At 43.8% G+C, this 27,830-nt stretch overlaps 1 protein-coding gene across 5 annotated transcripts; it reads left to right on the plus strand.

Moving 5' to 3' along the window:
- Window positions 1-358: 358 nt before the first annotated feature.
- exoc3l4 (exocyst complex component 3-like 4) lies at window positions 359-27,674 on the plus strand. Of its 5 annotated transcripts, none has more exons than XM_069193081.1 (15): window positions 359-848; window positions 5,770-6,099; window positions 6,614-6,766; window positions 7,495-7,695; window positions 8,000-8,666; window positions 9,026-9,143; window positions 9,515-9,640; window positions 10,187-10,287; window positions 11,073-11,162; window positions 14,124-14,247; window positions 14,674-14,796; window positions 18,553-18,705; window positions 20,155-20,276; window positions 22,758-22,960; window positions 27,362-27,674. In XM_069193081.1, exons 2-14 carry the CDS (start codon window positions 5,790-5,792, stop codon window positions 22,957-22,959), a joined length of 2,490 nt encoding a protein of 829 aa, XP_069049182.1. In that variant the 5' UTR covers window positions 359-848; window positions 5,770-5,789; the 3' UTR covers window position 22,960; window positions 27,362-27,674. The 5 variants fall into 5 exon arrangements, with proteins under 5 accessions (XP_069049182.1, XP_069049181.1, XP_069049178.1 ...); XM_069193080.1 differs by lacking the exon at window positions 27,362-27,674 and adding an exon at window positions 3,404-3,600 and having other exon boundaries at window positions 360-848; window positions 22,758-23,864; XM_069193079.1 differs by lacking the exons at window positions 359-848; window positions 27,362-27,674 and adding exons at window positions 1,502-2,269; window positions 3,404-3,600 and having other exon boundaries at window positions 22,758-23,864.
- Window positions 27,675-27,830: the final 156 nt, after the last annotated feature.

Below are 27,830 nucleotides of genomic sequence, written 5' to 3' on the forward strand. Positions count from 1 at the left end.
GTAGGCAGCAATAAGAAAAGCGGCCATGCAGGGCAGCGGGAAAGACAACCCTGATTTAGTACCAGCTGGATCAGTGAATAGCTCCCTCATGTGAAAAGCAGGTGAAGATGCTGGTAGGAAGAGAACCAGACATGAATATAAACAGCCTTCGGAGTGTCAGGGTGGCCAGATACGAACAGAAGGCCACAGATTGCACTGAGTAGACCAGACTAGCTCAGATTGTTATCAAGCTCCCTTGCACTCATATCTCCAGCAGACAGCGCACATTTGGAAATGGCAGAACCTCTCAGCAGGGGTGTGGTCTCTTATTTCATGCAAAGCATGTGCACCACAGTACTGATCACACTGCCTTTTACAGACAAACAAAGGGGCTCGAGTTGAGGCACTGAAACATGGGAGAGAGAAACGAGCAGATTCTGCACAGCCAGTTTAAAGGGAGATACGTTCGATTTCTGAGATGGTCAAGGCTGAATCATGTTTCATTTTATCGCAGTGCTCCTCCCCCCAGCAGCACCAGGTGAAGACAATGGAAAGGGTTTCTGACCTAACCTTTGCATGTGTTTTTTAAATGATTAACTTTTCTGCTGCTGTGGTGCCAAGAAGGCAGAGTTAAGAGTTAACCTACCTGATCACCTTGAGAGCTTTTCACAATCTTTTTCTCTCTCTCATGGAATGCTTGCTTACTTTCACGCTTGTGATCTGCGTCGTGCATATGACATAACAAGTTAGTGCAGATATCTTTGAAACCCCCAGTTCTCTTAAACGAAAGTGAAAATGAAAGCGACACGTGTATTAATCTCACTATACTGTACCTGAGACAGTCCGCGGCTGTGACCTACACCTTAAAGGTAAGATACCTGTAGAAATTCAAGCTGTGCAGTGGCGTAGTCATTGAATTATGATCCTTCTAGACGTTGTTGGTGATTTCTTAGGGTTTGCTGGTGAAAAGGGAAGATAAATTCCAAACGTTCACTATATAGTAGCACTGTGTTGTTTTGTTTGCTCACTTCATGGTGGCTGTAAGGAAATCAAAGCAAACTAAAATGGTGGAAGCAATTCTTCATGTGTATATTACATAACTCGGGGTTAAAACAATGAAGCCTCTTTAGCAAACGTTACACTGTACCTTGCTGCTGACCAGGCTGTCTGTCTTTTTTTAATCATTTAAAAATAGATAAATATAGAACTGCACATCATGAATATGCAAATTATTTTACAAATCTAGTTAGACTTGCTAGAGGGTTAAAAAGCATGTGTTGATCGCTTTTTGTTAGTTCGTATGTTATTCCTTCAGCTTGCTGTTGTTGTGCATGAGTCATCTAATACTGAATTAAGAAGGAATTACCCTTTAGATACCCAACTTCTAGTTAATTATTCTTCGAGTCTCTCTTGGGGCGGAGCGGTGGCTAAGGATCTGTGCCTGTGCCTGTGCCTGTAACTGGAAGGTTGCTGGTTCAAATCCTGCAGCCAGCAGAGGAATCCTACTCTGTTGGGCCCCTGAGCAAGGTCCTTAACCCCAACTGCTCCAGGGGTGCCGTACAATGGCTGACCCTTGTCACGATTCTAGTCCCTCCTCCTTAAGGGCGCTCCAGCTCTTCCTTGTTTGCCCTATTCCCTGCACCTGCCCTTTGTTCCAGTCTCCATCCTGTCCCTTTAAAAGCCAGACGCAGTCGCCAATCGGGGCTCTGCATCTGATTTTCACATCGTGCGAGCCCGGGACCTGGTTGCGCCTGGCTCCGTTATGTTTTTAGCTTCCTGCTCCTGTTCCTGTTCCCCCCGCCGGTCCCGACCCGGCACCTGTTTTTAATCCCTGGTTTTTGGATGGATTTCACGGCCGTGGACCTTTGCTTGTTTTTTGGATTCTCCCTTGGACTTTGGATTGTTTGCCTCGGCCACACCTCCCCGGATTACCAGCACTGTATGGACACGCCCCCCTGTTTTGATCCCCGTATTCCTGCATGACGTTTTCCCCAGTGTTTCCTCACGATTCTGGATTGTGCCGTCCGCATAGGGTCTGGAAAGAACTGTTCGTTACACCCTGTGCTCTGACCCCAAGCTTCTCTCCACTGTCTGTGTGTCTCATGGAGAGCAAGCTGGGGTCTGCGAAAAGACAAATTCCTAATGCAAGAAATTGTATAGGGCTAATAAAGTTATGCTATGACTAAAATTGTCTGCAGCATAGCACACTGAGGTCAGCACTACATGGTCAGACGTCAGTCTCACAGTTGTATGGTCCCGGAGCTGATTCTGGACTAGGGAACCTTCTGAGGTGAGTTTGCACGTTCTTCCCATGTTCAGTTGGGCTTTCTCTGGATACTCCAGCTTTCCCCATCTCCCAGAGCCATGCTGATGGGTTGGGTGGCTATGAGGAGGGGGACTGTGGCCCTTTCTCACTGACTAGCCTTGTGTGGTGTAGTCCTGTGGCTGACTGAGTCATCCGTCCAAGACTTGATTCATCATCAGAATGTAAGCTGGCGAGTTGTTTCCATGTCTTCTAATGCGTCTCTGTTCTCTTTCTGTTGGACACAGAAAAGAGAGGTAATGTCAGGCTCTGCTGTGCGTTGTGTTTGTAGTATATTTCCCTGTTTACTGCGTGAGGAATTCGATTGCGCAGCTGTCCAGGTGACAGCAGGTGAGCTTTTAACCCTCTGAACCCTTTAACCAGGTACTGTAATTCAAGTGAGAATGAATTCTCATTTACAATGAGAGCCTGGAGACCAACCTTCACACCAGGAAGCTTGCACTATGCATAAAGAAGTACTTGTCCCCTTGTTCAAGGATACAACAACAGTGTCTCACCAGGAATTTAAGTCCACAACCTTTTGAGCTGAAGTCCAGAGCCCTAAGAGCTCTGTCTTTCCCAAGGAAGCTGGGTTTCAGAGGGTGTACCATGCCTCAGCTTCTCATCTGCTGAATCATTTCCAGGAAACATCTGGAGGGGTAATGTTAGTGAAACCACGTAGCACAGAATGGCAACTCGCAGTTTGTATCTATAGCTGCTTCGATGGAGTGTCTGGATTCTCTCATGGAACGCTGAGTAATAACTCCTGTTTTGGGGTTAATGATTGTGAGTGGTTGTGAAATTGCCACGAAATTTGAATTGAACATAACAGGTGCCAAACGCCATCCGACATTTTCGGCTCATCCCCATTCCTCTGCCCTTAACCGTGGGGAAGTTCAGTCATCCTGCCGGGGGGGGCACTTCAGTGTCTTATCAGAAAGAAACAGAGGAGGCATGAGTTCACACTAACACACCACGCTGCACGTTCACAACAGCAGGAACTGGCGATGCCGAGACGCGGTACAGCTGGCGTGGATGAGGCTACCGAGGAAGAGGTTTTGAGAGGGTGAGCGAGATGGGGGCAGTACTGGTGTCTGTGTTCCTTCTCTCCCCCTCTGTCAGGGATCCGGCAGGTGGTTTTCCGGGGATCCTGTGCGTAGCCGTGAATTCTGTGGGACGCAGAGGCAAACAATCCAAAGTCGTAACCCAGAAGCAAGGTCAAGAGGAGAAACCAGAGATTAGTAAACCAGAAGAGGCCGAGACAAACCGAGAAGACAATCCAAAAGGCGAAATCCAAGAGCCGAGATCAAAAGGGAAAAGTTAAGTCCAAAACCTGGGAAATCCAACAAGAAAATACCGCGCACTAGAAAACTCTAAAGGAGGCTTTTCAACAGTGAGCAAGGTTTGGTGCACGAGGGAATTCTAAATAGTGAAGGGAGAGGAACGTGGTTGGATAAGTGGTCCAGGAGTGAGAATCTGTGGAATCTGGTGCCTGTGGGAATGGGATGGGTTCAGTCAGGAATGGGATCGTGAAACAGTGGGTTTGGGAATGTAATGGGGTTCGCGAGGGCGAGTGCAGGGCGTGACCCTCCCTTCTGAACGCCTGTGTGCTGGGACTGCTCCCTGCTCTCCGTGGGGCCCCTGGCCAGGACTGCCCTGAACTCTCCTGCCAGTGCGCCGTGTTGACCTTCGTTTTGTAGACATTGGCTCTGGCCTTAATGAAATCTCCTTTGAACGCTGTTGTCCGTTGAGGAGTTGATTAACTCTGTTGGAACAGTTTGTTAATCTGTTTGGTGTCTATAATAGTGATAGTGAATAATAGGAATGATCAGAACTGCCATTGTTACGGTAATTCAAATGAAGTGAAAAGAAGGTGCTATTAAACCCCCTTTTGTCTGAATGACCTCGTGTTTCAAAGACAGTGTTGTCTCTTTTCATTCAATAATGAGTTAATGAAATGAAACACGCCTAGATTTTCAATAACAAAGAAGTGAGTAACACAATAATATCAAAAGGCTCGTTTCCCGAGGGTTAATAATGAAGTGAAACTGACAGATTTTAAGATCAGAAGACATGGAAATTTTCTTAAAAACGAAATAAATTTGAAACTAAGTCTGAAATGATTGTAATACATTTGTATTTAAGTTTTAATTCTAATGGTGATAACGATCATAGCAGTTTTGGGTAACAAAATAGCATGCACATACTGTACAAACAGGCATGTACTGCATACATCTCAAATTTATTACAGGAGAACGTATGAACGAGTGAAAATAAAAAGCGGTAAAGCTAATTTCAATATTGATAAGCTGCCTTAATATGCTACATGTGCATAGTTAGTTTCAGCTTGCACTCGGATCCAGTATTAAGGACAGTACAGTAAATAGTCCCTGAGCAAGTGTAGCAGGTGGTGGAGATTTATTCTGCGCTGATGTGTCTGAGCCATTCAAATAAATAGATTTCTCTTATACTGTTTATATTTGGACTGTTGCATGTCTTCAAGGTAACTGAGTTTAACGTCTATTTTTTCCCTGCAAAAATGAATACCCAGAGTCCCCCGTTTTTTTGGGGAAGCCCGAAGTCTTGAATAATTAATTATTAAAGGAAGTGGTGTGTTTGATAGGGAACAGACTGTATTTTCCATTTGCTAGCAGGTGCGGTGCATCAGTCCGGGCTGCACTGGTTTGCTCGCCTTTGGAAATGGCGTGACAGCGCTAGAAAGCGACTCTGAAAACGTGTCATATTGAAAGTTAGCAAGGAACCCAGGCCTGTTTTTCTTTCAACATGGAACAATAACAGGGACTTCTGAACTGGTGAATGGGAATTTCTCGATTTGCTCCGTTGAACACGTTCAAAATCGTACCCCAGAAGGCTGTATTTATATGTAGAATCACCGGCTATGAAGATCATCATGAACATTGAAGTGCTGGTAATTGTAAGATCTGTAGGCTGCTTTTATGTCATTTTAAATCTTTGGTTACAGTTGCTCAATCAAAAGTTAGCCTTGCCGGTAATGACATCTTTCTAAAATCCTGAATGCAAAAATAGTTAGATGGATAGCAATAGGGATGTGTGGCTCTCCAGCAAAGGTAATTAACCTTTCCATCCTTTTTTAAGATACTGTCATGTCTCTTCTGAGATCCTGCCTGCTTTCTTCTGTACGTTATCTTTTACATTGATGTCCTATTACTTTCATTTTCTAAAGTGCTCGTCTCCTCTGCAGACCTTCAAAGGCTGAGAACTGTAGAGTATATTAGTGTCTAAACACAGACACACCCTGCTGGAGGTCATAAACAGAAATGCCATGTTTTCAGTAAACGGGAACACGATTTCTTTCCATCTGCTGACACACGTAAGACTTGGAGAGCCACAGGACGGGTTTTTCCTCATTTGCCTGTCCCTGCCAGCTTTGCTGATCTTTCACGTTCTGAGAGCTTCTCCCTCCGGTCGCTCTTTTCTCCTTCACCACCCCGTCTCCCTGCCCACAGGAAGAGTCGCTGGCAGCTGAATGGCCGAAGGCGAACAGGGGCAGGTGGAGGTGACTGAGGAGCTGGGGTCAGAGGTCAGAGAGCCCCCCGACCCGGGCAAGGGGGCAAGTGGCGTCTCGCACACTGACGGGCTGGAGACAAAGGACAAGAAACAGAGGCCCCTGGGGAGGATCGGGACCCTCAGGGAAAGCTTCAAGGCGGTCTTGCCCAGTGCCCTGATTCAATACAGGAAAAAGCTGCAGGATGGAGGAGATGTGGAACTGAGAAAGTTCAGCAGAGCAGAGACAGGAAATGGACATGGAAACGAGCTGCTATCCTCCTCCTCTCCAGGTAGGTGTCCTTCCCAAAATGTTCTAGCTGGAAACAAGCAGAGAGGTTTTTACTGAGCTCTGGGCTGACAGAGACACTGAGACGCTGGCACCCAGCTCACAGCGCTCCAGAGACGACTCCCCTGGAGTGCAGCCATTAAGAGTTTTAACCTGAGTGCTTTTACTCTGCTCCAGCTAAAAGGTGTGTTCGCTTTCAAGTAATGACCTATATGATGCTTGCCCAACAGGTCATGCCAGTTCATTTCTAATGAGATTGATTAAAAATCCAGATTTAAGAAGTGCTTTTGTTAGTTGTTGACTGGCAAAAAGCTATTGTCTTGTTTAATGTACTGTTTTCATATTTGTAGGTTCTAATAAAGCATACTTCCCAAGAAGTGTGCAAACAGAACCTCAGTGCTCAACACAAAGACACTGTTTCCAGCAGGCACGTGTGTGAGCTGCGATTTGTGTGAGAGGGACAGTGGTTGAAAGTGCTGATGGGATTGTGGAGGTGTTGAACTGGTCTTGTTCCCTAGGTCAGAGTTCAGAAGGCAGGAGCCCGAAGGCCACCACTCCCTTCAAAAGGTCCAGCAAGGGCTGGTCCAGTCTGAGGGTGACCTCCAAGAGCGAAAGATACAGTCGATCAAGCTCTGAGGAAAATGTCAACTCTGAGCCACAGCTCAGATCAGGTTGGGAATCTTAGGGACTGTCTGCAAATGACACCTTGCTACTTACTGTAGGAGGATGGAGGCCTAAAATACTTAGGGACTGTGTGAAAAAGATACATCACAACTTAGAAGGACTGAGACCTCAAATACTTTTAAACATCACTTTCCATTGATTGTTCATTGACCTTCAGCACAGTATGAAGTGTAGCCATTAGTTGTGTCCTGGCCAAATTTCCCCCTGACCTTTATCAGTCATGGCCTCTTAATAATCCCCATCTCTGAACTGGCTTCATTACTCTGCTCTCCTCCCCACTGAGAGCTGGTGTGTGGTGAGCAGTCTGTTGCACTATGGCTGTTGTCGCATCATCCAGGTGGGGGCTGCACACTGGTGGGGGTGGACGGGAGTCCCCATTATGTGTCAAGAGCTTTGAATGCAGTACCCAGAAAAGTATTATTAGCACAGTGCCCATGAAATGGAGCTGATGTATTCACACCAAAGTGCTTCTGTGTCTTAAAATGAGGCATATTTTCAAGGGCTCGGCAGAGGAACAGTCTGCCGGTGTTCAGATTTGACAGAGTAAAGCTTGGTACTTGGAAAATATTTCAAAGCTGTGGCTGTTATATGTAACATTGTATACTTTGCATATAATATGTCAATCTGTAAGATCAGTGTAAAAGAAGAAGAGATAGGCGCCCTTGAGGTAATTATTTTGTGTTCAGCTTTCTTTGACAAATCTTTCTCTTCACAGAGCCAGCGAGTCCAGGCTGTGAAGACACAGGGAAGAGCCCCCCTCATTCTCCACCGAAGAAGGGAGGTTTCAATTTATCAAGTTTGCTGAAGACTCCAAAGAAATTCTCACCTCTCCTTCTGGGGAACGTCGAAGAAGCAGCAAGTGAGGAAAATAAGGAGGAACCCAAACAGCGTGAAATCCCAAGTCCTCCTCTGTCAGGTAATTTATTCAGTCTAGTTTAGTTTAGTTTCTGGTATCACTCTTAACCTTATGAAAACATATCTGGATTAATCTAGTGCTCCCAGTGGCTTTATTACATTTTTAATGAAACTCTGGCCTCTTGCTTTGCCTGAATCAGCCTCCACTGTGTTTGCAGTTTGTCACTGCAATACGACATAGACAGACGTCTGCTGGAGCCCATTGTGAGCACTGTTTCACTCAGGGGATTGTGGGAGCTCAGGGGGCAAACACACAGCACTGAAATCTATTGGCTTTAATTAGGAGCGACTCTGTGCCCTTGCAGTCATGCAGATCAGAAACCTGATTGACAAGGGGGTGTTGGAGGAAGCTCATCTGAACCTGCTGTCCTTGCGGATGGAGCTGGAAGGGGAGAGGGCTGGAGGACAGGTGGGGGAGGTGGATCTGTACAGGAAGGAGAAGGACCTGCACCTGCTGTACTCCTCGCTGAGGGACAAGGTGAAGAGCATCGTCAGAGACTCCTCCAGCCTCCTCTCCAGCAGCCAGGACCTGCTGCCCGCCGCGCTCCGAATCATCGAGGAGGAGGAGGGCCGCGGGGAGGGCGAGCCCGGCGCCTCCGAGCCCGAGACGTGGAGGGCGCTGTGGAGGCGCAGCGTGCGGGAGGGGGTGCAGGCCAGCATCGACAGCGTGCATCTGGACTCCAAGGAGAAGAACCCCTCCTGGCTCAGCGTGCATCTGGACTCCAAGGAGCAGAACACCTCCTGTCTCAGCATGCATCTGGGGCTCCTGGGAGCCACTGTCCTGAACAACCTGCAAAATGTGAAGAACAACTTACAGCCCTGCTACCCCCCGGAGGGCTTCTGCGTCTTCGAAACCTACGTGGACTGTTACCATCAGGCTGTTTCTGAGCACCTCCAAAAAATCATTCAGCAAGAACTCGAGGTAAAAGACTGCTATGCCTTGCTACACTGGATCAGCAAGGACTACCCTGGGTAAGCCTCTCCTCTCATGCCTTTGTACTTGTTCCTATTTTACATGCACTTACAGATACAATACAGATACCCGATCATATGGACATGTAAAGAGCATCTGTAAGACCTGGAGGACGCTGGTGACGTCCTGATATTGCCCAGGTGTATATAGTGCTGGCCCGTCTAAGAGAACATGTTCCTTTTTTTGGTTCCATTTGTGTGTGTTGCCAAATGTTACAACTCCACACTTCTCGCACACGGTCTGGTCCCAGCTTGAAGGGCCCGAGGTGAGTTCTGTCCTCGTGCCTTTTTCGTGGCCTGTGGGACATGCGTCGCGGCGCCGCGGACAAGACGCCTGAACCCTCTCCTTTGTCGTTCAGTGAGAAGGTGATGGGCAGCCCCAGCCTCCAGCCCGAGATGAGCACAGAGAGCATTGTCCTCCCGCTGGAGGAAAATGAGTTGGATCGGATCCGGAGCAACTATTGCAACGCTTTACAGGTAAAGTCACAAGGGGGAAAAGCCTGCAGGAAAGCAATCATATGACGCTTAATTTCCAGGATAATGTCTACCTAATATCCCACAGCAAAGGCTATATTTATCATCTTGGGTGTATGTTACTCCATGTACCACTGATAGCAGTAAGGTAAAGATACTGGTTTAGCCTTTATTTGCTTTGTTTCTTGATAAACTTTTTATCACTGTAGTGATTCAAACCCACACAATAAAATTACGGTGTTCACGTTTACGTTTACATTGTTTTTTAAAAGAGTGAACAAAAGTGACTCTTTACTGCAATTTTTCCAGTGTGCGTTTCATGATAAGGAATTTGTCTATTTTCCTTGCTTATGTATGAGTCTGTGTTTTTTTAGAACAAGTTAAGAAGTGCCTTGGAAAATCTGATGAAAATAGAGGCTGAGGAGATGTGGCAAAATGGAAAAGAGCCTGAGATTTTAAACGATTTCTATCACTCGGAAATGCAGATTATTATCTGTAAGGTAATGTACACACCTGACTCAACTGATGTACGCTTTTCATGGACTCCTGTATGTCCTTAAACATCACTGTGAAGGCAACACAACTGACCACCATCTTGATACAGGAATTGGAAATAATTAAGTTAAGATACAATATTTATATTGGGAGAACAATTCAAACCCCACTCCAATATCTCCTACTTTTACCTGATGCATCTGGAGGCTGTAAACTTCTTTGAAAAAATTCTGCTCAGTTGTTAGACAATTGCACAGTTGGTCAGATTGGGCAGATGAAGCGCAGAGAATCTAGATATCTGGCAAAGCTTTTGCCTGTAAAGTGTATCTTCTACAATTAAATACAATAAGATGCTGGTGATCTGTGATGTGTAACTTGATTTCCAAGCTTGCTTTTTCTGCTGGGCCACTCTTCAGGGAAACCATCGGCCGATTGTGATGTCAACTCACGCCACTAGAGGGAGCCGGAACACTTTGCTGGTTAAAATGAACATTAACCGCAGGACAGTCTGAAACGGTCTGCATCAGAACTGTCGCTGTTGTCTTCCCTAGGTAATCAATGCATGTGTGACGGATTCAGGAGAAATAAGTAAAGAAGTAGAGAAGACTGTTGTCAACACCTGTGCAGAAGAACTGACGCATTTTTCCCAACAGTAAGTGAATACATCAGCAATTTTCGGTTGCAAGTAAATCTCAAGGGATTTTAATGAGTTTGATTCTACCAATTTCATGTTTAGCATTTTCCAGGTGCAGTATAAGTGCACATACTCGCCGCCCCCACTAAAGTCTATTAAGCAGGTGATGAAAAGCACAGAAGATCAACCTCGATAAAATAAAGGTTGTTTAGGTTTTGATCGCATGTTGTACAAAATATTAACTTCAGTAATGCTGCCCTGTGCGGTATTTATGTTGAGGAGGCAGTTGTGCTTTGTGCGTCAGCTTGTTTTCAGCTCCCCACCTCAGTTGGGTGAGGAGGCTGAGGAAATCTTTCCTCGGCACTGTGGGGGGGCGTTTTCAGCGCTTTTCTTTGTCTGAAAGATCGGATGGCAACACATCTAAAGCTCTGCGAAGGAAATTAGGCGTAATAACCACAGAAGGGTAAATCTAAATCATTTAAAAAGAAATCAGCATAGAACTCGTAAAAACAATCTTGGCACGTTAAAAATGGTGTGTGTTTGGAGCGGGCTATTTCATCTTGAAGGCAAACACACCTGTGGAAGGATATTGTTCATTAAACAACCTTTTATAGAACTGCTATTAAATCCCTCTGCAAAACTGGACATGAGATGTAAATCTGTCCCCTCCATTTATACAGCTCTAGAGAAGCCCCTGTGAAGCACCCCCTCTCTCTCTGTGGGACAGACTGTGAGAGTCTGCTCTGTAGCTGTGCTCAGCGCGCCCCCTCATGCTGTGTGTCTGTGGTCTTGTGTTCTGGCAGATTTCAATCTGCATTCAAGCAGTGGAGACAGTCTCTGGCGAACCCTTCCCAGTATTTGATTATGTACATCAACAGCTTCACGGACATAAAGTAAGTGCCGTTAAAGTCCTGAGTTTTCTTGTAGGAGCAACAATGTGAATTTGCTGTAAAAGGGGAATATTTCTGCTTTTCCGTGTATTATTACAAAGTCATGGACAATGTATAGATTGTTATGAAATTATAAAGATATTCTACTAAATGCACCTGTAAGTTGTGTTGATTAACCAGTAGGTGGCAGTATTTCCACCACACCAAAATCTCCAACAAATTCCCCCAGTTTTAATACAGTTGTAATTGATCACATTTCTTCATTATTTGTGTGCTCAAATTATAGAGGTTCCACGAGCACCTCAGAGTCAACAAAACTTGATTTATCAGCACAGAGAAAACTAGGCTGACCAGAAACAGTGCTACAGAGAACATTAATACCAGCTGTGTGAGATAACAGACTGTATTATCTAGGCTTCACCAGAATCGGTCATGATTCTAGAATCAAGAAGAAGGATTCACAAAGGCACCAGGTCCACATTCTGACATGTGAAGTTGTTTTTCCTTTCAACTCAGAGGAACTCTTACCTCAGGCCCACATACTGTAGGATCACAAGTCAAAGTTAAAGCCACCTGGTACTAAAGCTGTCTAAGTACTGTAACTTTCTACATTGCAGACACAGACCAGTGCTAAACTGGGACCCTACCAAGCAGGAACACCTGCAGAGAATGCTTTATTTCCAATGCAGGACCAGCTCAGGAATTGCTGAGTGGCAGAAAAAGGCTGTCACCACAGCAAACTACCAGGTTGATACATACTGTAGCAACCTCATATAAAACCACTTCCTATGTACCTACAGACAGAGCAAATATCAAATTAAAAGAAGCAAAGCTCCCGTAAATATGGCAGGGACAAAACTGTGTCTCAAGTCCTGGGATGAATCCCAAAAGACCACTACACAGTACATGTGACTGGGAAAAGCAAGCGATCTACATAGACAGAGAAAGGATAAGCCCAGGTACTCCAGACATCAGAGGGACAGGCCTTTCATACCAGGAGCTAAGAAAGTTGCTGCTGCTACACAGAGGAAAGACCCACAGATTCTTGCTCTCAGTGTAACAGAAGTGTAATCCTTCTTCCTAGAAATGAATAAACACATGCTAGGAGAAATACTAGAGAGTGAAATTGCCTTGCAACACTAAAAAGCAAAGGAAATGCTTTAGATTCTGGTGTTTCCACCCACAATCCCTGTCTGGAGCAATATGTGTGTCTGCAGTAATGTGAGTATGCAGCAGTGTGTGTGTCTGCAGCAGTGTGAGTCTGCAGCAATGTGTGCGTCTGGAGCGGTCTGTGCGTCTGCAGCAGGGTGTGTGTGCGTGGGGAGCAGTGTGTGCTTTTCTGCAGCAGTGTGTGGAGCAGTGTGTGTCTGGAGCAGTGTTTCGACTCCAACAGGATTTTACAACATGTTATCATAAACCTTCACATGAGGAATCAGATGAAAGCAATGTGCACTTCCAGCTGGCGCAGCTGTCTGAGAAGAAGGCTGTGTCAATGCAGCGATTTTCTCCAGCAGACCCTAGATCAGCTCCTCGCCAGGCTCCACTTAAATGTCCCACTTAACATGCTGAGATCTTCCTCTACCCACAAGCACAACAGATTCAGCACGCACTTAGCCATCCTGGAAAGTTCCTGAAATGAATGTGCACTGTTTACAATGTAAGTCTGGCGGGGGGATGGGCATTCCCACGGCCTGCAGGCCCTTTCCATAAAAAGCATTAGCTTCAGCTTCAGCTAGCATCCGAGAAAGCACGTGGTTTCCAGGAAGAAATCTGTAGATGTCATGGCAATCCCCAGATCCCCCATAGAAGACAAGGATACACCCCAGGCAATGTTCAGGTGCAGCAGAAAATAGCAGTATCTGCTAGCAGTCTTTTCTAGAGATGCATCGCAATTCAAAAGTGGGACTCACAATTTGATTTTGAGTTTATAATTTTTAGATTTTTACTTATAGTTTAAAATAAAATATGGATAAGAAATCAAGCAGGCCAGACACTTTATTGACCAAATACAATTCCTTGTATTAGGAATTTTTATTTTCACATACAGTACTCCAGCTTGCTCTCTATGAGACACACAGACAGGGAGAGAAGCTGGGGGTCAGGGCACAGGGTCAGCCATTATACAGCGCCCCTGGAGCAGTTGGGGTGAAGGGCCTTGCTCAGGGGCCAAACAGAGTAGGATTCCTCTGCCAGCTGCGGGATTTGAGCCAGCAACCTCCCAGCCACAGGCGCAGGTCCTGAGCCACAGAGCCACCGCATCGCCCCTCTGACACAGATCAAGAAAGATTAACAAAGTGAGCAGGACATGTGTCCAATCTAACCCGTTTGGTAATAAGTCGTTTATTGATCCAAGGATGCCATCTAGCCGATGCTTGGAGAAAAAAAAAACAGGGTATCTGCTTCAACAACATGGCTGTGTACCTTGTGCCACACTCCCACAACCCTTTGTGTAAAGAACTGCCTCCCGTTCTTAGTTTTAAGTTCACTTTCCTGTACTTTCCGCTTGTAACCCCTTGCTTTCCCTGTTGGTTTTGAAGAAACCTATTGGGCTGAGTTTGTCAATGTCAGGTTCTCCCACAGTGTTTTCTGTTCAAAACGTAAACAATTCAGCTCTTGTAGTCTATCACTGTCAGATAGTTTAAGCCCAGGAATGCATCTGGTTGCTGTTCTCTGGACTGATTACAGAGCAGCATAACGCAAGGGTAGGGAACAGGTTACTCCCTCCAATCCCTTTATTGAATAGATGCTGATAAGGACCTACTATACTAGTAAGTGGACAAGTGCTGGAGATCATCCCCTGACGCAGGGTAAAACACTGACACTGTGGTCTTTGTCAGTCTTAATCAAACTACTGTCAAAACACGGCACTGCCATCTTGCTCTCCTTGTACATCTTGTAGGTTTCTAAAATAAGTTTCCTTTTTCATAAGATGAGCAAAATCTGACAAAATTCTCTTTTCCCAAGAGAGCACATGGAGACATACAAGGAAACCAGCCCAGCCGCAGTAGAGGAATTAGTAAAGGACACAGATACCACGATAGAAAGCTTTGGCCAGTCTCTATTGGAGCATCTCAAGGGGGAGACAGAGGTGAGAGGAATTTGGGATTCTCTCACTGCTCAGAAGTCTCCATTATCCTGAGGACTTCAGGGTGTTCTTACAGTGCCACATGTAAACTGCCCCTTCGCAGACTTGACTGGCTTCAATCTCTCACACGAAAGTACAAGAGAATGTGCCAACACTACATGAAGTTTAATGAGATGTGTTATGTAGCTAATAACATACAGTTGATTTAAGGAGATTCTTCAGATTAGTCTTTACATCACATTCTTTAATAGGGGAGTAAAAGTCTGCTCTGGAATGGTTTCTACAGAACCTTTCCATCTCTCTTTGCACTGCACTCCACACCCTTAGTGGTTATCACAGAATTGTTCATCCTTCAGTGTATTATGCTATTTAGATTTTGAAGGACCGTCTGTAAAGAGTCTATCAGAACAAAGTGCTGTCCCTTTCCAGCTCCACTTTAGGAAACTAATGACAAAGAAGTGGCTGTCCAGCAGCGATGATTTCCAGAAGATAGTGGAAAGAATTGAGGATCTCTCTCAGCACTGTCGCAGGATGAAACAGCCGTACCTTCAGGTGAGGGGGACAGGGCTTGTATTTCCGGGATTAGAGCAATGTAATGCAGAACCTTTTCCAAGTAGACAGGATGCTTGTGCGCTTGGCTGACATTTAAAAGGATGGATCATTTGGAGAGGTACAACTCATCGTGTTGCACAGACAAAAACAACAATATGGAAGGCCATGCATTTCTGTGTCATGTGTTGATATGCATGCCAGTTAGAATTGCACATAGCTGGTCCTACTTTGCACCAATACAGTGCTCTGTGTGTGTTGTCATTGTGTAGGGGAATGTGCTCCACATGGTCCTAATTGTACAGACTTCATTGCTTCAGGGTGCAGTTCTTGCAATACAGTTTTTGAGCAGTTCACGAGCAGATAATAAAAATCAAAGCAGTATAAATCGTCTTTCAAAATCATTAAAATGTAGCAGCTCAGTTACCTTTTTCAAGTGTAAATTTTTTTTCAAAACATTTTTTGCATCATGAGATAACAAGCATGCGACGTGTTCTGTACACACGCACACATGCATGCAAAATGAAATGTGTCCTTTAAATAGTTACTCAGGCCGTGCATGACAGAGCTGCTTCCTCATTTCAGCCCTGACGGTGACCACAAAAAATGGACCAGATGTAATTCTGTGCTGTCTTGTGGTTTGCACTTTGACTCAGAATAACCCGACAAAGTCTCATTTCCACAAGTGGAGTGAAAACATGCAGTCCAAAATGACATTCTCCCTCTCACTGTATCTATAAACTAAGATGTTCAACAATGATACTTTAATTCAGGTTTAATTCAAGACACCTAAGCTGTTTTCAACATCAACCATATTTCTATGTTCTTGAAGAGGCCAGATTCAGTTTAAAAAACAAAGTATGAATCAGAGTATCAGAGCTCTGAGCACATTCCAACTCTAAACATTAATCATGCCACACATTGGTGCTTGTTAAGTCTCAGCTTCAAAACCTTCGTATTTTTCACTCCTCTGTACAGTTACATGCATTCCAGACTCTACAGTTCTCTTATGTAGGGGCTCGGTGTTACAGCTCTTCTAAAACTATAGTGAGCATACCATACAAATACTTAACATCTGGAGGAAATGAGTACAAAACAGTCTCCTCCCAAAACACAACAACTTTAGGCCCTGACCACAGCCTTATGTTTACAGAAAAGAAAGTCCATATGGTTTGGTTTGCATTAGATGTATTGTAGCATCATGCAACTCATCTATACAGAAAGTCTGTGATAAAAGTCTGTAGATAATCCCTACATACCTAGTTCCATCATCAAACATCCTATTCTTTTTACATAAAACGTAAGGAGGCTTAAAACGTTCTAAAAGCCTTGATTAAACTGCTTTTCACAAACTGAAAACATGCTGGGATGTTGAATGGCCCAGAATTTTATTTAGAGGAACTAAGACAGCAAACAGCTGGTGTTTCCATGGAAACTAATCAACAGAATTCCGTGGGCATGACAGGGGATGACAGGGGATGACAGGAAGTGTCTTTGCAATCTGCTCAGGTGATTGACAGGACGCATGAGAGGCCACCCTGCAGTCTCACGGGACCAACTCTGCATCCTCCAGTCCCAACATCCTAACCCTGTCAGGACACAGGAGGCTAGGAAGGTCATTTCCAGACATGTCTGCTCCTGAATGTAATTTGCTCATCATTTTCTCAGGAGTGTTGCACATTTATGGAGGTGCAAACCCAGCTGAGCCCAACATACAGAAAAGAGAAATCAAGGGATTTGCTTTCTTTTACTTACATGTAGTTTTCAAAAACGAGCAGCAGTTTATTTAGATTTGGAAAACAAATGCACAGCTATTTTTACACCGGAGTTTCTGCACTCTTGGGGTGCAGAAACACCAGGGATCTATAAGCCTGTTCCTGAAGGCTCACACTCTTACAGATTTTTTCAGACAGCCTTAAAATACTAATGAGCAAAGATATGCAATTCCTCCTAATTAAGCATTGAATCGAATCGACTGGAATGAAAACCAGGAGAGACAGCAGCCCTTCAGGACCGGAGCTGTAGACACCAGCCTTAGTTGGCTTCACTGAGGAAGCCAATTTGTTTGTTCTGAAGCAGGGGTGTTGAATCCTGGTCTTGGAGGGCATGTGTCCCTGCTGGTTTTCTGTCTCTTTATGTAACGAACAGTTCTTTCCAGACCCTATGCGGACGACACAACCCGGTGTAGAGTGAGAAACACGGGGGGGAAAAGCCATGCAGGAAAAGGGGATCAAAACAGGGGGCGTGTCCTTGGTGCGCTGGTGTTTGGGGGAGGTGTTGCCTAGGCAAACAATCCTAGAAGAAGTCCAAAGGAGAATCCAAAACAGAGCCAAAGTCCATGGCCAGGTGATCCATCAAAAACAAGAGATTAAAAACTGGTCTCTAAACATTAATCTCTTTGATTGTTTAATTAAAACTGGTTGGAACCAGCGGGAGAAAACGGGGGCAGAAAATAAAACCTTAACGGGACCAGGCGTAGGTCCCGGACTCGCATGATACGGAGATCAGATGCAGAGCCCGGATCAGCGCCTGGCTTTTAAGGGGGGCTGGAAGGAGGCGAGAACAAGGAACAAGTGCGGGGAATGAGGCAAACAAGCAAGAGCCAGAGCGCCCTTAAGGGGGAGGTACTACAATCGTGACACTTCACAGCAGCAGCACCTGAAGAGCTGGGAGAATCTGTTACATTGGTCCAGTTAAGGCAGCAACCAGCTGGTTTAGTTCATTAAGAACAAAAACACGCAGACACAGTCTCTCCCCCCAGGACCAGGACTGGACACCCCTGTAGAGTAAAGCAGTATTTCCCAATCGTGGTGCTAGGGTACTCCTGCATCTTCTGGGATTCCTTACAGTTCAGCTTTTAATCCGTTCATCTCATTGAACCCATTGATTTTTAATCAGTTTCTGAATGCAGGATTTAGTCTCACAAAAACGATTTCTAGGCAGGTCATTGTACAAAAATACAGCAAGCAAGAAATCTGTTTCGACTTGGTTTAACACGGTTGTGCCGATGTAGGTTGCTGAACAATGTTATCAATTACTGAGGTGCAGATACAGGTGGGAATGACACTATCACACACTTTCATGATCAGTGTTCTTTCGTGCAGCATGGGCCTGCTGGTTACAGTAGGTTCAAGCAGGTCTTTGAAACCATAAACCCAAGTGAAGGAGGATCTGTATCCCAGCATCTGTGCCAGGATTTTTGTGCTAATGACCTCATTCATCCCTGTTGAACTGAAGAAAGGAGGTGGTTATAAAAAGCTCAGTCAGAATTAAAAATCAGAAGATACAGGGGCACTCCACAATGAGGCCTGGGGACTGTTTTGGTTGTACAGTAGCCATGAAAGATAGGATGCTGATCTTGCTGACATTTCTAAAACATGCAATATACCCTCCCTCATAGAGTATTGTGAAAAGCCTTCTTATCACTGAACTCTAGTCTGAACTCTCTTCTAGGAAATCCAAAGTTTAAGCAAATTACTCAGATTTGTTGTTTCAGTTACAAAGCGAATAACATCTGTTGTTGTTCTGACTTCATCCTTTGCCCTTTCTGAAATTCTTCACGTGCAGTCTATGTTTTTATAGAGGTATTTCCCCTTCTACCAGTTCTAATTTACAACACAGTTTGGGATTGTTTGCAAGGATACCTTTGAAGCCCGATGCTTTATTCCCTTAAATAAAGGCTACATTTGCCAGTGCAGACAGAGCGAAAATATCTGATCTCTTAACAGTTTTTTAATTCTGATTGTCTCCCCAAACCAGAGTTTTGTGAATGATGTCCACTACCACATGACAAAAGCGTACGTAGCGCAGGTCTTGAAGAATGAGTATTCCTGCAAGAACAGAAGGCACGAAAAGGCAGCAGAGAAGATGAGGGGGGAGTGGGAGGAGCTGCAGAAGGAGTTCGATAACTTGGTGAGTTGATAACTGCGAATTCCCTGCAGATTTCACAAAGGCTGCTTTGGGAAACTCCTTATTTGCTCAGCTCCCTGTTGCATTACTACAGAGCCCGAGTCCTTAAGGGTCCGTGAAGAAAGATTAAAATGCCTGATCATTACTTCACTCCCCTGGAAACTAGAAAGCCCTTTGTCTCTCCACAGAGCTGCGCTGAAACATCGGCAGTGACACGAACCCAGGACTCACCCTCTTGTGCAATGATGCCACTGCTGTTACATTGTTTGGGCCTTTGTGTAGCAATGCAGGGAATGTTTTGCTTAACCACTCATCAGAAATTAACTTCTCCTTCAGCACAGGATAACTTTCCTACCACACTGTTCACAGACTGTAGTGTCTCACATGACTCGCAGGGCACTCTGGGCTAAAGTTTCCGCAAATGAACTGAGTTAATCTTTATTGCACATCACAAGATCATAAACATATAACATATCCAACAATAATGCAATGCACAATACACAATACAATTTCAAACACATCACTGAATCAAACGTCTTCCAGCACCATAAGGTTAAAAAACAGGCTAGCTTATAAAAAGTGGAAAAACAATCATACTAATAATTAGTTCCCTACCTGCAAACAATTTTTCATTATTCAACAATGTAATGCTTTTCGGTATAAAAGAAGTAAAGGCTATCTTAGGCTTTCTACTGGGGATCTGGTACCTCCTAGAGAGTAGGAGAGTCTATTCTGGATTGTGATTACAATGCACAAAAACAATTTTCACAATCTGTAATTGAGGAACTAGAAGCCCTGTAGAATCCCTTGCATTGCATAAGTTACTGGAAATAATGTATTACAGCCTTAAAATATAACAAGGATGGAGAATACTGAAATAAATGCTGGTATAGGTCAGATTTGGTTTTATTTTTTGTAACTCCTACAGTATGTACTAGTGCTGAATGCTGATTTGTTTAGTTTATTTTTGTTCTTTTAAAGTGGAGAAGTTATGCGCCTTTCCTTTTATTAGCATTTCTCATTGTTAAAATAATATGTAGCTTCCTGTACATATTCCTTCACTGGCAGTCACTAGCTACTAGCAATCAAGAGCAGAATGTGCCAAATGGCATCCCATTTGTATCGTTTCCTAACTTCTTTTATACGTAAGACTTCCCAAATAATTTTTATGTTTAATAGCAAAAATACAGAGAAACTACCGGAGGTTTGCAGCCTTCTGCTATACCAATGCACAGAAGGATAAATTTCACTATGATTTCCTCTTTTCACCATTTTTTATTTTATTGTTTTCTGAAGTACTCTGTTAAATAATAAAATTCATCCAGGCAGACAGACTTTCATTGGTGCTCTAAGCTGAAAGGACTGTAGTTGCGGATAAAATCCCAAATCTAAACTTGCTTTTCAAATCTGAATATATTGTAGCAATCAGGGTCACAATGCTTGTCTCCCCAGGGAACGACTTGTGATTGGCTCCGCCCACTGGGCCAACACCTTTGTGACATCATTGGGATGAAGAATAAGAGTGACATCAAGGACCGCTTGGAACTGCTGGTCACAGACTATCCTGACGTCAGGTATGCTGGCCAGCCCAACCCACTGAGTCAAAGAGCTGAGAGCTTTGTAGACATGATCCAAAACAGAAGGAAACGCACAGCTGGCAGTTCCACATCAGAAGGATAGATCAGAAATAATCAGCAATTCTGAATTTATATAAAAGGGTCTTGCACAAGGCTTTGTGTGGGTCATGTAGGATAGTTCAAGGTGTAGGACACTACAGCCAGCAAGTTTAACGAACAGACATAGGCTAAAATCCACTGTGAAAATGCCTGTCAAAGATACTCAATTCACTAGGAAATAAACTAGTTTGGGCTTACAACTATTGTTTTAAGCAACAATATAAATGGAAGCCTACAACAAGAAGAGACAGGTTCTGCTTTCTTGCTTAGTACAGCCTGTTTCCAATAGTTTCTATTTTAGCTTGGATGTCCTCACCTGACAGTTGTACACTTGGACACTAGATCCCAGATTCTCTAGATTTGTTTTAAAATGAGCTTCTGGGTTTTTAAGTGCTTTCTACACCCCAAGCATTTTGAAATCAGAAATCCTTGGCTGAAAGCGAACCGTGCAAATGTGCTTACCAGTTAAAGTTTCGTGTATTTTTTATATATCTATAAATTTCCATTCTAATTTAAAAAACAGAAGAAGGGTTTGTAATCCAAAAGAGCACAGGGGCACAAGAATCTGTTATGCAGAAATAAGAAATGCTGTGTCTCCCCAGCCTCTTTCAGCAGGCAGAAGCTGCCTGATCAGAAACAGCCCAGCTCTGTTCACTGTTCACTTAGCTCAGGTGCTCACAGTGTAGAGTGATTCATATCTGCAAACACAGGGTTATTTTTTTTTCCCCAGCAGCCTTAAGCTTTCACGAGAAGAGCTGTATGGAAACTCAATGCATTTCGAATTGTGTGGTACAAGTAGACACAAAAACAAAACCATCATTATTCCCCAGAATAGGAGGGCAGACATTCCAGTGGAAAATGGAAGTTAACACCACGGCCTCATTTTTTCTGACGGCTCTTCTGCAGTAGTGTGTGTGCTGCTCAGAAATCGCAAACTCTGCAGCAGAGCTCAGGGCCCTCTGCCAGCAGGGGCTTCGCTGTTCCTGCAACGCATCAGGACAGGAGGAAGGTGGGGGAGCGGGATGACATCATTCTGGATTTTCCCGGAGAAATTCCTTGCAAACTGTGGAACGATTTCCGTTTCTTACCCACGTTGAAGAATATGGATAGATGAAGTAATTGTTGGAATGCTAGTTAAAATTCTCCAGTGAGGCTTTTGTAGCCAAGGAGGTGGAAGTCAAAGAAAACCTGCAAGGGGGCAGAACGCAGCACTTTAAAGGGTAGATCTGTGCAGCACATCACAACTCCAAAACCAAAGGGTTCATAAAGACTAGCTACAATTTCTCCTTCAGAGCTGGGAGCTGAGCTTGTGTTAGTAATCTAAGAATATCACTATTGTTTCTTATACAGTCTTATCCTATCCCTGGTCAGTTATGTACAGAGGCAAATCAGATTGACCACACAAAACAAACCTCAATACTTAAACCTGTGAATTCAACTCCCATCACATACAGTAGAGACTAGTTTTGGCTTAACAGATCTCAAAAATTTAATTTTACACAGACCTGGAGGGAAGTCTACTGCATAAATACAGACACGTATGTGTCATGTGTATTTACAAACTCAGCCTAAATCATACATTAAACACAGGTGCCCATGAAGAAGTACTGGCTTGTTAAATCTGAGGACTGATCTGATAGGAAATCTTGCTTTTTGTGAAATGAAGAAGATGAGCACTGAATTGTGGAATAAAACTGAGACAATAGCACTACTCCCAAGTGATTATTACATACAGGTAATAACAAAACTAAATTATTTATAATGTCAATAGGAAACAACTAATAACACAATTTCCTAGGCAAGGCAGTCAAAACATCCTGATGATTGCAGTATTTACTGAGTAAATGACAGAACTGTACTATCAGGTCATCGCAGAACAGTTGTCGTGTTCCCAGGAGGTCTTTTATCACTGCAAGATACAGAGCCCGTCAGTTTCAAAACGGGATTCCCGATGGGGAAATCGGCAGCGTGGCCTGGTAAAGCTGAAAAGAAATACATTTAGGGGAATCTTTGTGGATCAGCCTGTAGCCGATTACGTTTCCTGTCCCTGATGGGGTCGTTTTTCTTTAAATGGAATCAAAAATAAAAGTGTCCGATACGCTCGTCTGGAAATTTAGGTCATTTTCAGAAAACGAAAAAAGAGTACCCAACTAGATACAGGCGGCCCAGAGCACGTGGTCAGCAGGTGCAACTACAGTGTGTAAAATGGACAGTGCTGTGTGTGAAGCTGAAACGTACAAACACACAATATTGTGCACACGGTCTGTCCGTGGCGCATTTTCCCTTGTACAGATGCATCGCTGATCCAGCAACTACGCTAGCGTCTACCTCAGAACATCTGCACGTCCTGTGATTCTATTCTGTCTTGGGGTTTTTTAGCAGGAAACACGTCTCTGCCATTCTTTTCTTCCGGGGGCTGACGGGAGGGCAGGAGAGGCAGGCCATTCTGCAGCGCCTGGAAGAGCTGAAGCACACTACGGGCAGCAGGGGGACGAGAAACCGCCAGTTCTTCAGCCAGATCAACGTGCCCAGCGTAAAATGCTGGCCTCCGCTCTACTATACTTGTCTGCCTGTTAGATAAGGTCAGCTCAGGCCTGGTTTGGTTTCTGTTTCTTTTTCAGATCTGAGAAAAAAAAATATATATAAAAACTTAAAGTACAGTATGTTGCAGGGGAAAAGAAAAAGTGAATGATATTCCCTAAAACCCAGGATATCCAACCCTGGTACTAGAGAGCCCCAATCCAGTAGGTTTTGTAGGGAATTTTAAAAAAGTCACCAATTTCTGAAGATGTGGAACAATTCCATTGTGATTAATTAAACTGATATTTTGTTCAATTAAGTCATTTATGGAACATTTAGGGTTAAATTCCAAGTAGTCCTCAGCCCTCACAGTTCAGACTTCTCTTGATTTACCATAGCTCTTGCTTGATTCATCAATGGCTTACAGGTGTTGCCAATCTTTAAAAACAGGACTGGGTTCTCCGGGACCACACCTTAGTCCCCTGTATTAACCCCCCTTGTGCCACCCCCTCCCTAACGAGCTCTAATTGTAGTGCTACTGTAATGAGTTGCTATCCTTGTCCCTGTAGAAGATGCAGCAAATCATTTCCAGGCTAAATTGTGCGACGGAAACAGTCTGTTGCATCACAAAGCACTGCTCTTTATTTGGGGAAAAGAAAGGACAGCGACGCTGGCTGTGTGGTGAATTCCTAATGAGTCAGAACACCGAGCTCCTCTGTCTGGTTAACCGGAATCTGAAAATACAAAGGTACTCTAAACCAGAGGGCTGTTATCCTGCAACACTTTCTTTTCAGTCTCAGTTTAAGGCTGTGTTACACATCGGCAATAAAGTCACTAATAAGCTGTCGGTACGGAATGTATCATGATCGTTATCCATTCATGGGAGTCTGTTTTGTTAATAGAGAACCTTTAATGTTAGCAATGTGTTCATTCAATTAATAAACACTTGATAGGAACCTTTTCTAAGACGTTGCCAAGTTTTCACTTTACTTAATCTTCACTGGAAGTCTAAATAGCAGACTGTCACACAGGTTTAAAGGGAGAAAAATGATTTATTGATATAGTAAATTATTTTTTCCTCTCAAAAGTAAAAGTGTGTCAGCATCTGCAAATTAGCATGGTTTTGGTCTGGAAAATCTCATCGCCGTTTACTGAGTGCCGATGTTTCAGAACAGAATGACCAAATAGCTGTTTATGTGTCATTATTATCTGCAACAGGCTTATAGCGAAATGTGTTGTTCTTCTGGATTTACTCTGGGACAAGATAAGATCACTTTATTGGCCATATACAATTTTTTGCATTAGGTATTTGTCTTCTTGCATACCCCATCTTGCTCTCTGTGAGACACACAGGCGGGGAGAGAGAAGCTGGGGGTCAGAGTGCAGGGTCAGCCATTTATACAGCACCCCTGAAGCAGGGGGGATTAAGGGCCTTGCTCAGGGGCCAAACAGAGTAGGAGTCCTCTGCTGGCCATGGGATTTGAACCAGCAACCTTCCAGCCACAGGCTCACATCCTCAGCCACAGTGCCAGCACTCCACCAGATGAAAGAATATACTGTGAAGAGAATCAGTAGTCAGTGAACCACATCGGTTAGTACTGTTTCTAAAAAAAACCTGTGACAAGATACCGGATCTCGTTTATTTCCAGATGCTCAAATGTAGCTAGCACATGCTGTTGACATGTTCTTCAGTTACTTTAAGATATTCATGTCTATTTCCCTATTTGACTGTTTTATGTAATGGGCTAGCATAGTTAGTAAAGATTTAATACGCTCAGCAATTCTGATGCAAGACAAAGTCCTGACTCCTGAACAAATGCAGGGGATTCAGGCTGTGCGATTAAAGATTAAGACCCTTCCCAGAATCCTGCTTTCTCCTCATATCTAGGAGTCGGACAGCGTGGGGGTAGGGCTCTCCTCCCTGCAGGTGTCTAAACTGACCCCCTACACAACATCTTTAACTGGGACTTTCTTTTTCCAGTAACATGCAGATGTTTTGGCCCAGAAGCAAGCGATCACTATCACTGAGCTACCCCGTGCACTAGCGATGAGTGGGGCAAATTCAGACTTGAAAGTGTGTAAAATTAGTTCACAAGCAGGGAAAATCAGTTGTGGTCATTCTTCCTCTTTTTTGGGAGGAGTGAATGGACTTAGTGAAACAAGCATTTAAAAGCTGCTCATTTGAAGGGAGAAGTGAGTAGTTTTATTTCCCTTTGTTGTTTAGATTAATTTAATGGTATCAGTCTTTCTACTTTCATTTTTTTCTGTCTTTTGCAAGTACCGGGACTGTTGGTAATATACAATATTTCACATATAATTTTCCACTGTTTGGCAACTCCTCAGGGCAAAAATGGAACAAATCATGATGCAATTCATCAGTTGCATTGACTGCGGACACAGATCTTCAGAACTGTCAGAACACATGTATTTGATTTACGCTGACCGCATCCATAGCCCCTGCTGAGTTATGTGTCGTTTCGGATTTTGTGGACGGTGGGAATGAAAGAATATGCATATTCAGCTATGGCTCGTCCCAGGGTACTGGGTTTGATTCTGGAACTCGGACATCTGTATGTACAGAGCCTGCATGTTCTCAAGGGTATTGGCCAGTTGCCCCCGTGTTCCTTCACCAGGTGGCTGGGTTGCATTGCTTATTTGATATTGTCTCTCTCCCCATTGTCCCGTGAGAGACTGACATCTGCTCCGCGGGGCAGCAGAACTCTGTCCTCTCAGCCTGTGTCCTCTTGGATGAAGTGCTGGGCCTACAGACCCCATACTGCATCACATCCTGATTTCTCCGATGACCCAATGGTGATATGTGATGAAAGAACCACTAAGTTCCTTGGAGTTAAATGCTTCGAGTTTATTTTAGGGCTTTGTTATTCATGGCTCAAATTTATTTGATGAACTTTGATGAACTCCCAGATCCTTGCATGGAAAATAGTGACTCTTCCTTTGTTGCATTCAGTGTAAAAATTGGAGTGCCTGTGATGTGCATCCTTTAGCTACTTTAGCTAATTTACTGCACACTGGTTGGCACTGTGTGATGCTTAGCCTGGAGTGCATTTCCCATTAATGCCAGAAGTATGGTTTAAACAGTTTTTTTTTAATTCAACGTTCGAAAGAAAAACAGTGCAACAACAGGAATCAATCATGAATCCCCCAATTTTCTAAGTCTTAAAAGCTTTTCGAGTAAAACAATACAGGTTGAATACAACTTTATTTAAATACTGTATACACATTTCATTGTTTCATTGTCCCTCTGTTGCTATAATTGTAATCTTTTTAGATCCACAGAATTTACTACCCCTGGAGTGATCACAGAGAATGGGGTACCCCAATCCGGGGGTGCCTTGTATCCCTTCGAGACACCTAAATCTAAATGTTTTATTTTGGGGGAGTACCCAGACTTTGGTCAGAGCCCATACAGTACATGTAGGGACTGGCCCTGTACTGTGTCTGGAGACCTGCAGTGGAAAAGATTGACACAGGAGCCACCACTCTGCCTTGTGATCTTAGGCAGTGGCTTGACAAAACACATAAAACAAACAGACAAGACCAAAAAAGAAGGAACTGTGAAGCTCTCAGCCCTGTCCCCACTTGAGAGTGAATCAGCTCCCACAACTTTTCTCTCTGGGTCTCCCTTGGTGAAAAAAACATGGCTGCTGGTAGCAAGGAGAGTGTGAAGGAGGTTCTGGCTCCTACACAATCAAGGAGCGAAGGATGCAATTGGAAAAACATTTTTAAAAATCACATGCTTTCAGGAAAACATGGTTGACTCACCCATCTACTGCTGATTCCTGCCACTGTCAGAAATCACACCTGAGCAGCAGCATTTTGTGTGCCTGGCCACTTGAACTCAGAATAACACCAGATTGCAAAAATGATGCAGGATAAAGAGAACTCTTCATATGTTTATTAATGTGTTATTAATTAGCATAAATACAGATCACCTAAGATGAAGAACAAAATATATAGACTCTTAGATCTTTGTTTATCGTGTGTGAAACACAATTGTTATGTTGTTTTATTTGAACATCACAAATCAAATACACATGAGATTTTTCTGAGATGCTTTGCAAAAGACACCCGAGCCTAGCTTTCCATTAGCAGTGAACCGAGGAACGATCTTTCTGCCAAGGAAAGCCAGCCACACTAATGTTTTCTACAAGCAATTTCCTATCACTGTTCTTGTAGCTGTTCTAGGAACAGAAAAAAAAATTACATTTTATTCCTTATCCTGCTGCTCCGAAAACATTCCCAGATAGAGATGTGGTAGCGGGACCTGGGTGATTCACTGCGTTGTTGTTACCACCTAGGGAGGCGTTTGAATAATTGACATATTTCACTGGGTTTTGTTTTTGTTTTTTTGTATTATCATTTCTACCTGATCTTATTTAGACCTAAGCATAGCACGCACACACCGTGAAGCCCTCTGTACCTGACAGTGACTCTCTCCCCAGGTTTCCTGGCAGAGCTGGAAATTGAAATGGCTCATTCCAGCAGGAATTCCCAGGCCACACAACCATGCCACCTGGATTTTCCCTCCATCCATCAGTCTCCCCTTTCCAGTCATGTTGACAATCTAGCTGCAAGTTATGCACACTATACATGAGACTGTGGTTTTTACACTGGTAAAGAGAATAAATTATGTATTTTCTGATTGATAACATAAAACAATCAAAAACAAGGAAAAATCCAGAGTGCATTCCTTATTGTGGTTTTGCTTTTTACTAATAATAATAGAAGAGCTGAATAAACTGATTTTGTAGACAACTAGAATTGTCAATCTTCTTCATTCGTGATTAGATTATAGCAATGTGTATGTGGATAAGGGGGGGATATTGGCTTTTTTTTTTCCTGCTCTGATCTTGTTTTGGGAGTGTGTTGAACTGTGTCTGTAACTAAACTAATGACAAACCAAAATAGAGT

Source organism: Lepisosteus oculatus, chromosome 8 (assembly GCF_040954835.1).
Source record: "Lepisosteus oculatus isolate fLepOcu1 chromosome 8, fLepOcu1.hap2, whole genome shotgun sequence".
In the NCBI taxonomy this organism is placed as follows: Eukaryota; Metazoa; Chordata; class Actinopteri; order Semionotiformes; family Lepisosteidae; genus Lepisosteus; species Lepisosteus oculatus.

Excerpts from the sequence above, each read along its gene's own strand:
- exoc3l4 (XM_069193081.1), top strand. The coding sequence starts at position 5,790 with ATGGCCGAAGGCGAACAGGGGCAGGTGGAGGTGACTGAGGAGCTGGGG. Across the intron at positions 9,144-9,514 it reads ACTATTGCAACGCTTTACAG|AACAAGTTAAGAAGTGCCTT; the intron begins GTAAAGTCACAA and ends GTGTTTTTTTAG. Across the intron at positions 9,641-10,186 it reads TGCAGATTATTATCTGTAAG|GTAATCAATGCATGTGTGAC; the intron begins GTAATGTACACA and ends TGTCTTCCCTAG.